Source organism: Acyrthosiphon pisum, chromosome A2 (genome assembly GCF_005508785.2).
Source record: "Acyrthosiphon pisum isolate AL4f chromosome A2, pea_aphid_22Mar2018_4r6ur, whole genome shotgun sequence".
Lineage (NCBI taxonomy): Eukaryota > Metazoa > Arthropoda > Insecta > Hemiptera > Aphididae > Acyrthosiphon > Acyrthosiphon pisum.
In genome coordinates, this window is record NC_042495.1 from 81217865 (window position 1) to 81233731 (window position 15867).

The following is a 15867-nucleotide window of genomic DNA, read 5'->3' on the forward strand; positions in this document are numbered from 1 at the left end:
TCCCCTTAATAATTCGAAACTGTAACGCGTTATTTTATAGAAATTACTTATCAAAAGTAATTTCCATTACATTTTCGTTACTAGGATATAATTCTAATGAAATTACGTAACGCGTTACAAGCAAAGTAACGCCGTTACAGTAACGCGTTACTTCCGTTACGTTACTACCCTTTCAATAATCATAAAGAAATAATATCTGGTTTTCAAGTATTGATAAATCCATGCGCTAAAAGTGATCTTCACCATCTTGTAAAATATTATCAAGAAGATGTTGAAAGTTATGAAAAAGTTGTATCTGAGGTTGATTTATGGCACAGATATTTAAATACAAATAATATTAAACCTCAGAATGCATTAGATGCGTTACTTATATGTAATCAGGACTTCTATCCAAATATTTATAATTTATTGCACATCCTTGCTGTACTCCCAGTTACATCTTGTGAGTCAGAAAGGTCATTTTCTTCACTGAACTATAGGCGCAACTAGAGGCCAAACACTGGGGGTGCTAAAATTATGCGGAGGACACAGACCCGTAAGGCAAGCCCCCACACCCCCAAACACCTACCATACAACAATTTTATAATTATTATAATCATTCCAATCCACACTAATATTTAAGTATAAAAGCTATAATATACCTTATAAATACATAAGTTATAGTATATAATTTGTTTAAGTGATAAAAATAATAATGAAGTTTAAATGGAATATATACATATTTATTATACATAATAATATTATTTTATACTAAAAATAATTTTCTATTCTTAGTAGAATACTTTTCTAGTATTTCTGAAGAACTAATTTTGTTAACAATGTCTCTTTCGATGTTTAAAATTGATAAATTTGTGAACCGCTGTTGTTCCATACTTGCTCTTGGCCAGTTTTTTAAACGACGCATTGACGAGAAGCTAATCTCACACGTAGCAGAACTCACTGGAATTGTAAGAGCCACTTGTAACAATTTAAATACATTTGGAAATGTGGCCTTCTTACAAATATCTTTAATAGTATCTATATTATGATTATAACTAGAAGGTAGACAGTTCTTTAAAATAAGCATTTCCGCTTTTAACAAATCCGAGTTGGCAGATTAGGTACAAGTATATTCTTATGCATCAAATTGTCGCGCTTATGGCCTCGTCGACTCAAATAAAGAAACTTTATTGAAAAATGTATGTATGTAGCTTTTATACTCAAAAACTACCCAGTACCTACTCAATTGTATTTCACGAAAATTTCACAATTGTTTTTAGAGATTAAGTAGTTTAAACCACGTTAAAATATATACCAAGATCTAAATCCAATCCACTAAACCAACGAGAAACACAAATAATGTTGTTACCTAAAAGTTTGATAATAATATGTCAATTCACTCTAATATCAAAAATAACAGCACACTATTGAAGCTGGCGAACGAACATTTGCTTTGTCGTCCGAATGTGAGACGGAGATGATACACATTTTTTCGTGTATTTAGACCAATAAGTAGAAGAAAAAAATATAATTACTTAAGTTAAATTTTAATTTAAAAAAAAACCATTTGATATTGCACGTAAAGTACCTAACTTTGGTACATAGCTTTGCTGGAGACCAATCTGAGTAATTTATAGAATACCATATCGCTATGAAAACTTTAATTAATTAATTATTTCATATGATATAATTATTAATGTTATTATGGTTATACCTTTAAAATGATTGTGGTGTATGATATTAAATCAAATGCAAAATATATTTGAATAATATTTTTGAATGACATGCAAATTTAAAAATACGTTTAACTAAACATATTATCCATTATCAAACACATTTTAACCATAATTAATTACTTGAACACATAATATGAAATATTATACAAAATATAAAAATTAATTAAGTACTTAATGGCAATTACAATGAAAAAATATTTTTTATTGACTTAATACCTCATAAGTAATTAATAAATATGAATAATACACAGTTGATGAATTTTCCGTTATTCGGATATAATAAAAACACATAGAATGTTGGTAATGTATGTAAATCATTCTTCATTTTTGTTTAATTTGGTCAACAACAGTATTAAACAAGTAATTTTATCCATATGATTTTTCCAAATGCCGTCTAGTTTAAATATATTAGTCACTTACAAATACCTGAAATTAATTACTATTACAGTTATAAAATATAATGTATTATATTGTTTTATGAATTAAGCATTACTCTGTATTTTTCGAACAACGAGTTTTCTGCAATAGACACAGATCACTAGTGGCAGCTTTACGACCAGATGGCCAATTCAAGTCATATAGGTTCAAAATCAAATCTACAGTAAACAATTCTGGAACGCAACGTATCAAATTTGGCAACTAGAAACAGAATGTACAAGTTACAATTACTGTAAAAAAACATTAAAACATTCACAATTTCTAACCAGAGTTGGTGGTAAATGCCTGAGAATAATCTGTGATGATCCTCGTCCACACATAACAAGTTGTTCAAGTAATCTCAACACAAAATGGGTTTCTCGGCACAACTGTTCATGTCTTGAAGCAACAACAGCAATACGACGGAAAAGAGCAACAAGCGCTTTTAATAATATTCCATTTATTCCAGTACCATTAGAATCACAATCTCCGTTATCCAAGCGCATTATTTTATTTGGTGGCCATGAATTGTCAATGTCCTAGAAATAAATAAATTAAAGAAACGTCTGGTTTATTGAACATGCATCATACTTACAATATCCATGTTGATTGGTGTTTTATGAACGTCGTTTTTTACTATACTGTTTTGCTGCAATTCAACCGATGCGTAAATGCAATATGAACACAGTTTAGCCAGTGCAGTCTGTTGAGGCTCAATTAGTTCTACATTTCTGTAAGAATTACATTTGAAATGGTTATATTTTTTTTATAATACACAACTTACATATCTGGATTAAACAAGTATTGAGGCATCAGTTCTAGTAATGCAAGTGTACAGAACTCAATATCAAAATGAAATATGGCAAACAATAAGTCAACAGCTTTTTCTAATTCATCGCGGTACTGTAACTTCATCATTTCCTGCAGAAAATATATTGGTCAATTGTATAAAATCATTTAAATATATAATTTCTACTATAAATAATAATATTAACCTTGATTAAATTGTTGACAAACCAATCTGATCCAGCTGTGAATAATGTTGTTTTTAATTTTTGAGCATTTTTTACATTTAACCAACCTTCTTCCAAAATGCTCTCCCAAATGGGTATAAGTTGTTCAAGGATTGAGTCTTTTGATATAATACTACAGAAGTTAAATTTAAATATTAAATGTTATTAGCATAGAGAAAAAATGTACATTACCTATGAGAAGGTTTGGACGGCATTGTTGGGGGATTCAAATCTTGCTGCATTTTACGTATTATTTGACACATCAATACTTGACGGCTAAAAATTAAAAATTTGTTTGTAACAATGGATATTTTAATATTTATGAATTTTACCATTTAGAGTAGTTGTCTTGACTTTCTTCAGGCTCTGGAAGAACATTTAATAACTGTTGTACCATATTTAATGGCTTGAGCAAAGCGTCTTGATGCAATACCTAAATTATTTAGTTCTATTACAACAAAATATGGTTATATTATATTGTATAGTGTAAAATATATACCTGCATGTAAGAACAGAGCCATGCTGCTGCACAAATAGGCAAACAAAACATTGACGAACGCATTGCATCTAAAATACGCTTAACATCATTACTGCTTAATGTAGAATTTTCCCAAGCAACTAAAACATCGTGCGTGGCACCAATTATAGTTATGCAAATTTGGTCCCAACTTGTATCACTAAAAATATTTTTTAATTAAAAATTATTTAATATTATTTGGAAATTTAATACAAACCAATTTATTAAATCTTCTCCATCATTAATAGCAGTTAACAGAGCTGTTACTTTACTTGGATCACATTCACCCATTATAGTTTCATGGGATTTGGGATTTCCGAGTTCAACCATACACTGCCGGCACCATTTCTCAAAAAATGTATCATTACCACCATCAAGGAAAATTGACTATTAAAACAAAAACGTTTATTTATATATTTTCCATTTATATTAGGTTATAAGATTTACTTGATATCCATATTTTTGAGTTATAAAACAGAGCATCAAGAATGTCATGTCAAATAACACTGCATTAGTGCGTACAGACTTAGCACCATCTTGTAGATTTATTTGCTTGCTGAATTCATTAAATTTTATCACTTTAGAGACAAACATGCGCAGTTTACCCTCAACTGATGCTGCTGCCAGGATTAACTCTAAACTGTTGCCAGAGAGTACTTGACTGAGAACACTAACTAAAGCCTCCTAAAAATACACAAACATCATAAGTATTGTTACAAGGACGCTACACAGACATTTGTTGTCTCCATCTTACAAGTGCATAACAGACCAAATTTACAGTCGACAGATCACGTTTAGCTTTGTTAGTTTAAAAATTAAAGTGAATTGACTTATTATGAAACTTGATGGTAAGAAGAACATTATGCATGGTTTAATGTGGGATTTTTTAAATATAATAATTCAGTTTTTAAATGAGTTATGTGAACAATTTTAGTTTAGAATATTTTATAAAGGTAAAACTTGCTAAAAAATTAACTATCGTAAAAAAACCCTCATATAAACACAGATAATGTACTTATTATCAAGATTTATAATAGGTCGATTCATTCTAATTTTTAAACTAACTAAGCAAAACGAGATGTAAACTTGTCATTCATTATATTATTTTACACTTGTAAGACGTAAACAACAAACGCCTGTGTAGCGTTCTCTTAAAGGATAAATCAATAGTAATAAGTAATATCTTACTTGAATTTTAGAGTAGTCAGAATCTAAAGTCCTAAGCATTCTTTGTAAAGTAGGTTCCGTTCTCATAATAATAGTCAAAACATTTGAGGGGGGATTCGGGCTACTAAGTGTTGAAACTACACTGGCTCTAAGTAATAAAGATGATTAAGTTTTAAACTATTTAATATTTATAAAATTAAAAAATGAATACCTCCTAGCAATTATTGAACTGCATTGATTTTCAGTGACAAATTCTAGTTTTACTAATTCGTTGAGCAGAAGTTCTATACAACTGCAGGCTGTATGTGAGTCAATGAAATCCAGCAATGGAAACATCTCTAATAACATCTCAAAACCTTCAATAACTTCTTCAGAAGCTTTGAAACTTTTTGAGTCCTCACACAGATGTTTTATGATGTGTGGCAGTTTAATGAATGTAAATGCACCCCATTGTGGTCCGTGATCTTCTTTACTCAAAGAATCTCGTAAACACATAAGACAAGCACGAATCAATTCACAGTACAATCGAGGATTACTGTAACCCTTTAAAATGAAAGAATAACATTAATTAAAAAGTGATTTTTTTTTATTACCACTAGTAGTACAAACTTTAATTTGACGAATCATTTTTAATTTATCTACCAATACTTGAGTCTCTGTTGTAGGGTTCAACATCACTCTAATGGCTAACAATGGTTGTAATACATAAGTAATTGGTTCATTGTAAGTTGTTACTGATTCCATTGCTGTAAGTTTGGTTGAATTTTTAAAGTCAATGTTGCATAATTGTCTATGAAGTAAATAAAATCATTAATAGATCTAATATTTTTCTATTTTCATATATATAAAAAAAAATTTTAAATACATTAAGATGTTGTGCACATGTGGAATATTTGTGTCCATTGAATTTTGCACATCTTGACTAATTTCTTGACACTTATTCACAATGACCAAGTACAGTTCTAGATAGACAAAAAATTATTATTTATTTATTGAAGCATGACGTACATTTTATACATTATTATATTACCAGTTACTAATAATTATTATATAGTGACTTACCAGCATCATCGTGTTTGGCCAAATAAAGCATAGCAAATATAAAATCATTGTTTAAAAGGTATTCTAAAATTTGAATGGATTTATTTGCAATACGATCTTCAAGACGATTGGCGGTACCGTCTTTAGGTACATGTCCACTACGGACACAAGTCAACAGCCAATCAACTAACGACAATAGTGCTACAGCTAGTACACTCTCTTCTGGTTTTCCTCGACATGTTATGCCATGCTAAAAAAAAAAAATTAAAAATTAAAACTCAAAATTAAAAATCAAGCGCATTATTATGTAGGTGTTGTGCATACAAGTGTAGATTCAAGGAAATCAAGCAAAATAATAACACATGATCTTTTTTGAAACTTGTCATATTTGCTAATGCGTTGAAGGATAGCTGCATAAGATACGAGCTAAAAATAAAATAAAAATATTATTACTGTTGTTTACATAATATTTATGATAAACCTACTTGACAGTTTAGTGAATGTCTTAAATAAGAAAGTACAAGTTCATTGGGATAAGAACCCACTAGCGCTTGTGATAATATTATGTCGGCCAAATTATAGACATCTCCGCTAACCCCTCTGGGCAGAACCTAAATAACACACAAGTATTAGATTAAATTATTAGATAATGGATATTTAGATATTAGATTATTGATAGTTTGATTTCATATTTTTTTTATATAAAATTACAATTAAATAATCATAGAGTAAAAAGAAAATCAAATAATTTAAATAAAGTGTAGAGGGTATTGGTATTCATTTTTTTCTTACTGTATTTAGTACTTTGTGAATATATTTACATTTAATAGATGTATTAGGTACTACAATTAATAAATTATAACTTTTAAATGGACAGTTTTTTTTAAATACACACAGTACCTATTTAATAAGAAATATAAAATTTATGTAAATCTGAACCAATTTAAGTTGAAGTTAATCACGGAAAACAAAACATATAAATTATAAATTTGAACATACATTTAAACAGTTAACACTTGTGATTATTAGTTCAATAATTGTAATATTATTTGTTTTACTTCTTATATTAAAATATTAAATTCAAAATTGCTTAAAAAAAGCTGCTATCATATTTCCCGAATAACTTTTATTTGGACAACATTACTAAATTGGTATTTGTAAATGTTCATATTTCTTGATGGTTGATCTCTATAAATGCTGTGTTATACTGGGTAACTCAAGATAGAATATTTATAAATTAAAATATTTCTTTCTTTTATAAATGTCACACTGTTTTAAGTGTTCAGTAAATAACTAAAGAACAATAAACGATTCATTGAATATTATTTATTTGGAAACAAAATGCTTTGTAGGAATACAATTTTTCATAAATATGTTAACACTGTACATTATTTTATTATTATAACAAAAAAAAACCTTTAAAAATATTTAATTTATTATTAATAGGTAAATTATTGCGATTGTTGAGGATTTGAATAAGTATATTATGATGATGCTACCAACGCATTTGTTGTCTCCATCTTACCCATAAATGACATTGCCAATCTCTTCATTCACTAGTTTCAATATTGTGCCATTAGTTTTGCTATTAAAGTGAATTCACCTATTATCAAACTTTTAGGTGTCGGATTTTAACTAATATTTAAAATATTCAGATATAAGCATTTTAATTTGTGATATTTTGCATAACATAATAAATTTGCTTGAAAATTATAATATTGAAAAAATTGCTGACACCTATATGTTCTTACATAAAAGTTTGATAATAGATCAATTCACTCTAATATCAAAGCTAACAGTACACTACTGAAACGAGAGAATGAAAATGTTTCATGTCGTACGTTTGTGAGACGGTGACAATAAACGCATGGGTAGAATACTCTTAATCCATAAACTCATAAGCATAGCTAATATAAAATATTATACTATGTTAGATAAACGAAACAATGTATTGAGATTTAAGATATGCATATATTTATTGTTGCTAGTTATAATCGATCGCTTAAATCTATTTTTTTATCCTTTATTAAATAATATTACTAAAATATAGCCAAAACCAGTATCTATTTTATTAAACAGATAAAAATAATACAAAAGTTACAAATTTTTATCAAACTTAATTTTTTCAAAACGTTCATAGACAATGGGTAAGGTATTGGCAAAGCTTCCAGGATCAGTTAATGAGCCAGATTTTCCAACTGGTATTTCTGTAGTGTATAATTCTCTACGGCAAACTTCTCTCAGTACATAATCCCATTCTGCTTCTTTATACAAACGTGTATCATGTATACGCATCATGACACCATCTACACGTAAAAAATATCGCAACAAAGCAAAAAAACCGCTAGGCATACAGCGAATTTTCACAGAACATACAGCAACACCGTTATCATGTAATTCATCTTCAAATAAAGTTAAGTCTGAGTAGAAAAGTATCTCTTCTTGAACTTTGAGTTTCTCCATGTTTATACGCTCTTCAGTAGCTTCAGCAACTGAATATCCAAATAAAGTGCCTTCATAGTATGTTGAATATGTCCAATCAAACATATTAACATCTTTATCTACTAAACCACTATCGAGTCTAGATTCTTTCCATTCTTTTGAACAAGCAATTTTCACTGGTGCTCTACAAGGGTCAACATCTCTGAGTGAATCCAAGGCACAAAATCGTATTCCAGATTGGCCATCATATTTAATTTCTAAAATATTATTAGGAAATACCATTTCAGGTAAATGATGAAGCTGCAATTCAATAGAAAAGCGACAAAAGTCACAGCATGATAGCGATGGTACTTGACTGCGCGAAGAACATCCTGATCCTAGTATATGACTTTTAGAGGATATAATTGTCCATTTGTTGGTTTCAAATTGTTCACATTTGGCAGTCATTTTGAGTGGATGTTATAACACCTGATTAAAAAAACGGTTTAATCACTGTCACTTCACTGTAGATAATAGTTAATATAATAACAAATAAAAATAAATGAACTCTCAAATAACTAAAAATTAAATATATCCTTATGAGCAGATTTGTAGACAATTGAATATTTTTTCCTTTTTTTTACTTGTTTAAATTTCCTAATACACTATTATAAGAAACCATTGAAAAATATTTACTAGGCAAATTTACAAGAAAAATATAATAATTTATTTTAGCGTGGAAATTTAAACAGGTATTTAGGTGTATTATTTAGTTTAAGAACTAAAATAATACAATTTATTTGTTTTTTTTTTTTATAGATACACAAGTAATGATGGTCAGCTGACAGCCATCATACTACTAAGTACTAATGAAATTAATTTTAATACACATGTTACAAACTGAAAATTAACTAAACCTGAGCCACAACACCATCAGTAATTTACACTACTACTATTAAATACAGAAGTATCAACTTCAAAATTTGTAAGAAATCATATTATTCTATGATAAATTTTTGCATTTTGTCACTATTAGATGGTTAAATGTCAGTATCAGTTATTGCTTTAAATATTCCGGAATATAATAACTAACAATATAAAAAAGTCCATCCCAATTTATTTATACCACTTTTATCAAAATAAGTACTTATATGCACCTAAATTCAAACAAGTCATTTACATGAGTTTTGACTTTCAAAACTAAATAAGCGATACAGTTTTCATCAATTGGCTGCTTTACTAATGGTAACTTCAATATGGCAAATCTATGATAGGGGTCCTTTTTTTTGTAACACGAGTACATTGGTCAACGATTTACCAAAAATAAAAAAATAATTACCGATTTTATAGATATGCCCCACTGAATTTCAGTCCAACGTTCACCCCACGCTTTCAGCACCAATGATTTCAAGCTACTGGTTTTACTCGTCACTTTGCTTGGCTCCATTTACAACAAATGTTCAGCAACCATTTCGATTCTATGAGAAAAAAAAATTCATAATAAAAATAGGTGTAAACAACATTAAATTTAATGTTTGACACAACATTACAACGTCGTGTATACAAAACAATTGCAAATGACGATGTTATATTGTTGTGCCCGTATCGGACTTTACCAAGTTCAATCGGTTTTAGCAGTGTACGGAAAAAAACGAAGTGGACAATCTACTTTCCGGAGATCTCACTATTTCATCTCAGTAATCGCAATCCTTGATAAATGGACTCTGAATATTCGTTTCACAGTTCAGGTTGCATAAAACGTAAGTGGTTTGATCAGCTAAATTCTACAGAGAACAAAATACCTAATTAGTATTTGGAAATTACTATTTATTATTCACTAATTTACTGTCACTGTATGATTACTAATTGGCGTATTATATTATTACTAAATAAGAAATAAACTGTAAAGGGTGAACGGTGAACGCTAAGACACTGACGAAATGACGGATAATCCAGTTTCCTCAAGCCGTAACGTAAACAAACGACACCGGGATACTGATAACATTATTTGTATACCGAGGTAGTAAATATGAACGGTCCAATGGTTACAGCGGTTGCAGTGACATAGTGCTATGGACCAACGTATAATTTTCACCCGACGTGGCGCCAATTACATTTTGACTGGAAGTGTAATGTGTTTGGTCGTTTGGATCATTACTTTTTTCGTTTTTACCAGCACAACTCAGTAAGTTTTAAATAATATTAAAAATATCACCCAAACATATTACAATGTCTTAAAATCGTTCGCTCAAAATTCAAACGCATTATGCAAAATTTCCCAAACGCATTATACGCATTGCAATTTATACAAACTCACCCTAACACAAATTACCTTTTGACCGGACTATTTACTTAACTCGACCCTTCAATAATATTAAAATTTATAATCATCGTTATTTTTTTTGAACTGTAATCAAGTTATCCATGTCAGAAACTACTAGAAATGTATATGTGAAACTATATGCAATTCTCATAAAAAACAACCTGTGGATCCTGTATAGATTGTATAAATCAATAAATGTATATAATCATACAAATGAATACCTACAGAGACTATTTATATGAGAGTGAGACGTTAATAGTAGATAGTAGTAATTAGTAAGCGGTGTATAAAGGATTTGATTTCGGCGGGGAGTGGGTGTTATAATAATCCCGAGTCGAGATTCCTGACAGTATAATTATTATTAACTATATCAATAATAATTCTACATACATAGACTTTAGTTTCAGGGAGGGGGTTAACTCCTTACCCCACTCCCACCACTATACGACATTGGTAGTAGTATAATCATCAAATGTTTATCCTTGATCAATGTAACCGAATTTCTGTATTGAAGTATTGTCATTTGTCGGTACTAGGGCTTGTAAATTGCTCAATGTGGGCGCAATTTACAAGCCCTAGTAAGGTAGTAAACATTTAAAATACTATAGTAAATTGCCCAAATAAACTCGCGACTTTGTCAAAAAATGGTCATGCCTCTTTTTTTTCTCTGGTTATTTATCGTATTGTAATTTTTATAAATTATTAAGAAAATTACTGCGATAGGTATTCCCTTTTATGACATCCGTGTTGGTACAACCATTGATTATATAATAGGTACACTATTGTATAATCAATGGTATTAGGTATATCAAGTGTATTATATATAGTCAATGGTACAACTATAGATCAGATTTTCTATCAGAAACCACTCTCATATTATTATCTTTCTACAAATCGTCTGTTTCAAATTTAAAAATGCGATGGCCGATGACTATTACAAACAAAAAAGGTGGGTAAGTAGATGTCGCTCTGCTGTAAAGTAGGTTACTAGTGGGTAACTGTAATGGGTGGTGTTAAATTTGAATTCAATGATATAATATCATTGTATTAGAAAAACGATTCTGAGCGAAAACGGTCAGTCAGCCCATGATATTACTAATAAGTATATTTGATGATATTATTGTGAATAAAGTAATTTATATATGACCTATTTATGTGGGACCTTATTTTAAATTTTTAATCCTTAGCTATAAAAGTTGAACGTTTTATACATTCTTAACTACAAAATAATTGTTAAATTTTAAATATGATATATATTGTAAAAATTCGAACTTTAAATGCTTATAAATAAAAATTATGCCTATGTATTTTCAATGTTTTTCAACTGCTATTGTAACAATATATCAGGAGCCTTGCATTACATTTTCACGCTTTTTTGCCAAACAAATACATTTTTATTGATATTTTTAGAAAAAAAAAAAATAAATTGAAAACTGACAATGTCCGTAAATAGCTCAAAAAGAGTCAAAATATTTGGAAAATGTTATGATGCATAGAAAATGCTAATATAAAAATTCAGTCAACATTTCATGTACCTACGGTCATTTGTTTAAGAGTTGCACCAAAAATCAAAATCAATTTTCTCGAAAACAGATTTTGTGTAAAATTCCTGTTTTTCCCTAATTTTTCTTTTGTTTTTCACGGCGCATTTGAAAACTACTGAGAAATTTTTACTTTTGACCCCCCAAAGTACCAACTAGATTCATTTTCCTATCAGAAAAGATACCGTTGAAAAAAATCTAAGCATTTTTACTGTCCTAAAAGGTGATGACAGACAGAAAATAAAAAAATAAAAAAACACACATCATTGTAAAATCAATACATTCATCGTTTCACTCAGAATCTAAAATCGGTACATTAGCACTACAATCGGTAGCACGCCACTTGATATTTTTTCTCTGCATGGAAAATCTATTAGCCATAAATATGTTTTTTGGTGGAGGGTCGGTGAACTTTGTCTATAAATTATTTTTAAAAAATACCAATTACAATAGTTATTTAAAAATAAAGTCAAAACATATTATTTTTATTGAATTCATTGTTTAATTAATTGTATAGTTTACATAGTTACACTTGAGAGCGGTAAATACTGTTATAAGAAAAATATGAAACTTAATTCACTGTAGTTAGAATTGAAGCAATTAGTAAAAATATCCAGAACATTTGATTTGCGTTTCTATGGCAATTACCAAAGTGTTATAAAATTTGGACTCATGAAATCGGGCAGAAAAACATGTTTATGTTTAAAAAAAATGTGTCTAAAACTGAGAATCTAAAACATAACGCGTTTGTACGGAATGAAAACATAATAATATTATACTGTTATCAAAATATTAGTTATTAATATAGGTAGTCATATTTTAATATAATATAATATAATACAATTATTGTGTTCCCGAGGGACTCCATTCGTGTGGTATAATAGTGTGCAGTGAATTTGTTCGCATCAACAATACTGGGTCACTGGGACAACTGACAGAGGAGAGCGACGCCCCTCATGGTCCAGTGGTCGGATGGTCTGTCGATGGGCACTTACACGGCTATCACGAAGTTGGTGGAATGTCCGGTGGTGGACAGCGTGCTCCTTTGCTGGGCCGTCTTGTACATCGGACACAGGTATACTGTGCATCCATTCATAATACAACGTGGTTATTGGGATGGATCAAGAATCAGGATGGGATTATTCGAGGGCGGAGGGCAGGAGGCAATATGTGAATGCGATTCTCACCCCTCGGGAGTTGAGCATAGGTTTTTTTTCCATACCTATTATAATAATAATATAATTGGCAAAATATTTAATGATCCCTCCCTCCAGTCTCCACAATTACTTCTGGTCGAGTTAAATATCCACCAACGTGGTAGAGAGCTTCGAATGGCAGAAATTGGGCAATATAATATATAATAATATTAGATTATAATGTAGCTGCTATGATTGTCCAAAAATTTGTTGACTTAACCAGAATTAATTTTTTTATTTTATAAGATTATGTTTGTTTTATTATCAATTTAGGTTTATGCTTTAGTCTTACAGACTACAGTCTTTTTTTCATTATTAGGTACCTACCTATTTTATTGCACTGTTTTTAACTTTGGCTATCTTTAAAAAATTTGAATTTTATAAGCCTTGATATTCTGTGTATAATAATACTGTATAGTCCCTCGGGTAGTCATTATTTTAAAAATGTTTAACATTATATTATTATTATACTGTTGTCTTATTATGACGATATTATCTATCATATTATTTTCCGTCGACAGAAGACTGTAGTACACAATTGCAAACTGTCCCCTAGCGTACTAATCAACGTTATATAATTTATTAGGTATTTAAATTCAGACGTCTAATTTAATCACAAAATAATATATTTTATCAATCAATTTTGAATTCTGATTTGTCAGATAATCATAGATAATAAATAAGCACATAGGTACCTACTAGATGTATTTTGTAACTATTGTGGTTTTTTTATATTATATACCTATATTTCTACTTTTTTCGCTGTGATAAATATATCTGTTTCTAATCACAGATTTATGGATAATCTATTTCCCAACCATTTTTTAGTGAACATTTTATTTATTTTTTTTTTGATACTACACTTTGTCGAAATAGCTTATTATTCTGTACAAAATATTTAATTAAATCTTATAAACTTCCTAAGAAAAATAATTTAATTATAAAAATATTTATACTTTTTAATATAATAAAATATTAGCAGTTAGATATATTATTATGTATAGATTTATATACATTTAGGTTCTAATTTATTTTTGTTAGTGTGTCCCATATATGTATGTATCTACTTATATAGCTTTATTTTTATAAAAGTTTTTTGAAATTTACTACACTTATGCAGAAAAAAGGCTACACGTTGACAGTTATAAAATATTATCTAGAATGTAATGTAGAATAATAAGATGACATACTTTATAATCAAATGTTAGTAAATAAATCGGTATCTTATATACTTTTTGGCAAAGTTCTGTTGTGTTCCAGTCAAAAAAGCTTGCGTGAAATAAAATCCAGACAACCAAAACAATTTTTGAGCATCGTTATCGTACCGTTTATAAATATTACAATGAATAATTTATTATTACCAATATGAACAAGTAACAATTATAATGTGTTAGGTATTTATGATTCATATATTTAAATTGTGTCAATTATTATTTTCTAGATAGTGGCTGTAAATGAAGTATTAGAATTTTAGGCACTGTACCTATAATAGGTATCTAGTACCTACCTAAGTATAACAAGGTATACCTAAACGCTTGAGTAATTAGATATGTACGTACAATCCTATTTTATTCAGATTTTATGAAATATAAGTCGTGCTGCAGTTATAAATTAATAATTGTTACCGTAATTTGTTTAGAGCTATAACCTGTGTAATTATATTTAATTATAATATTTTTAAATGTTCAAACGTAGATTATTGTTATTAGACATAGGTAAGTAATATTTTAGATCAATCAGAGCTTTTTATCTTTGTTTTAAATTTATTACTTTAAGTAATTGGTTGTCGGCTGATTTATTGATAAGAAGTTAGATTTATATGATACGAAAGCTAATAATCTAACTTGCAAAAACGCCATTCTCTGTAAGAAATCTTTCACATAACTCTAGTGCTTTTAAAGATAGATAATGATTTCTTGCCCAAGCTGGTCAAATTTTTCATTTATGATACTCTGACAAAGTTCTTCCGGTTCATTAGATATTAATATTAGACCTTATAATAAAATTACACACATTTTATTATTATTCATGTAGTTTTAGAGTAAAAACGTTGATTGAATTTTATGTTGTTTCAAAAACCAATTTTTTATGTGTATAGTGTGTTCACAGCAATATTGATACAAGTAGATCATTATATTCTATCTTGTTTAATAAAGAAGACTACGTAGCGGTATATAAACATTATGTTTTAGTGAATATCATAAGTATATATATATATAATATATTATATTTCGTATGACAAAGTAGAGCAACAAATTTAAACATGTAAATAATAACAAACTATATGGAATAGGATACAAATAATAATAATAATAAAATAAAATAAAATAAAATAAAATAATATAAAATAAAATAATAATATGTCTAATATGACAGGTGGTAACTATTATAGCTGAGATGAATTTGGAACTATACGCTAAAGATTCATGTCCAGATTTCGTATCCAATCAATCACATCCATGTTAGCTGTATGGATATCATTTATAGTGCCTTTGAATGCACGGAACGGGCATTTC

General features: G+C 28.9%; 1 protein-coding gene across 2 annotated transcripts; it reads right to left on the reverse strand.

The window, feature by feature from the left end:
- Positions 1 to 2010: 2010 nt before the first annotated feature.
- LOC100159568 (mediator of RNA polymerase II transcription subunit 24) lies at positions 2011 to 10265 on the reverse strand. Of its 2 annotated transcripts, XM_001946652.5 has the most exons (21): positions 10138 to 10265; positions 9908 to 10075; positions 9631 to 9769; positions 6356 to 6481; positions 6195 to 6296; positions 5892 to 6120; positions 5695 to 5791; positions 5439 to 5619; positions 5041 to 5372; positions 4851 to 4977; positions 4110 to 4346; positions 3880 to 4049; positions 3645 to 3822; positions 3478 to 3578; positions 3338 to 3421; positions 3128 to 3278; positions 2917 to 3053; positions 2728 to 2863; positions 2420 to 2671; positions 2209 to 2354; positions 2011 to 2141 (listed from the first exon to the last, which is right to left on the reverse strand). In XM_001946652.5, exons 3-21 carry the CDS (start codon positions 9736 to 9738, stop codon positions 2132 to 2134), a joined length of 2904 nt encoding a protein of 967 aa, XP_001946687.2. In that variant the 5' UTR covers positions 9739 to 9769; positions 9908 to 10075; positions 10138 to 10265; the 3' UTR covers positions 2011 to 2131. The 2 variants fall into 2 exon arrangements, with proteins under 2 accessions (XP_001946687.2, XP_016661657.1); XM_016806168.2 differs by having other exon boundaries at positions 2011 to 2154; positions 9908 to 10252.
- Between the last annotated feature and the right edge of the window lie 5602 nt (positions 10266 to 15867).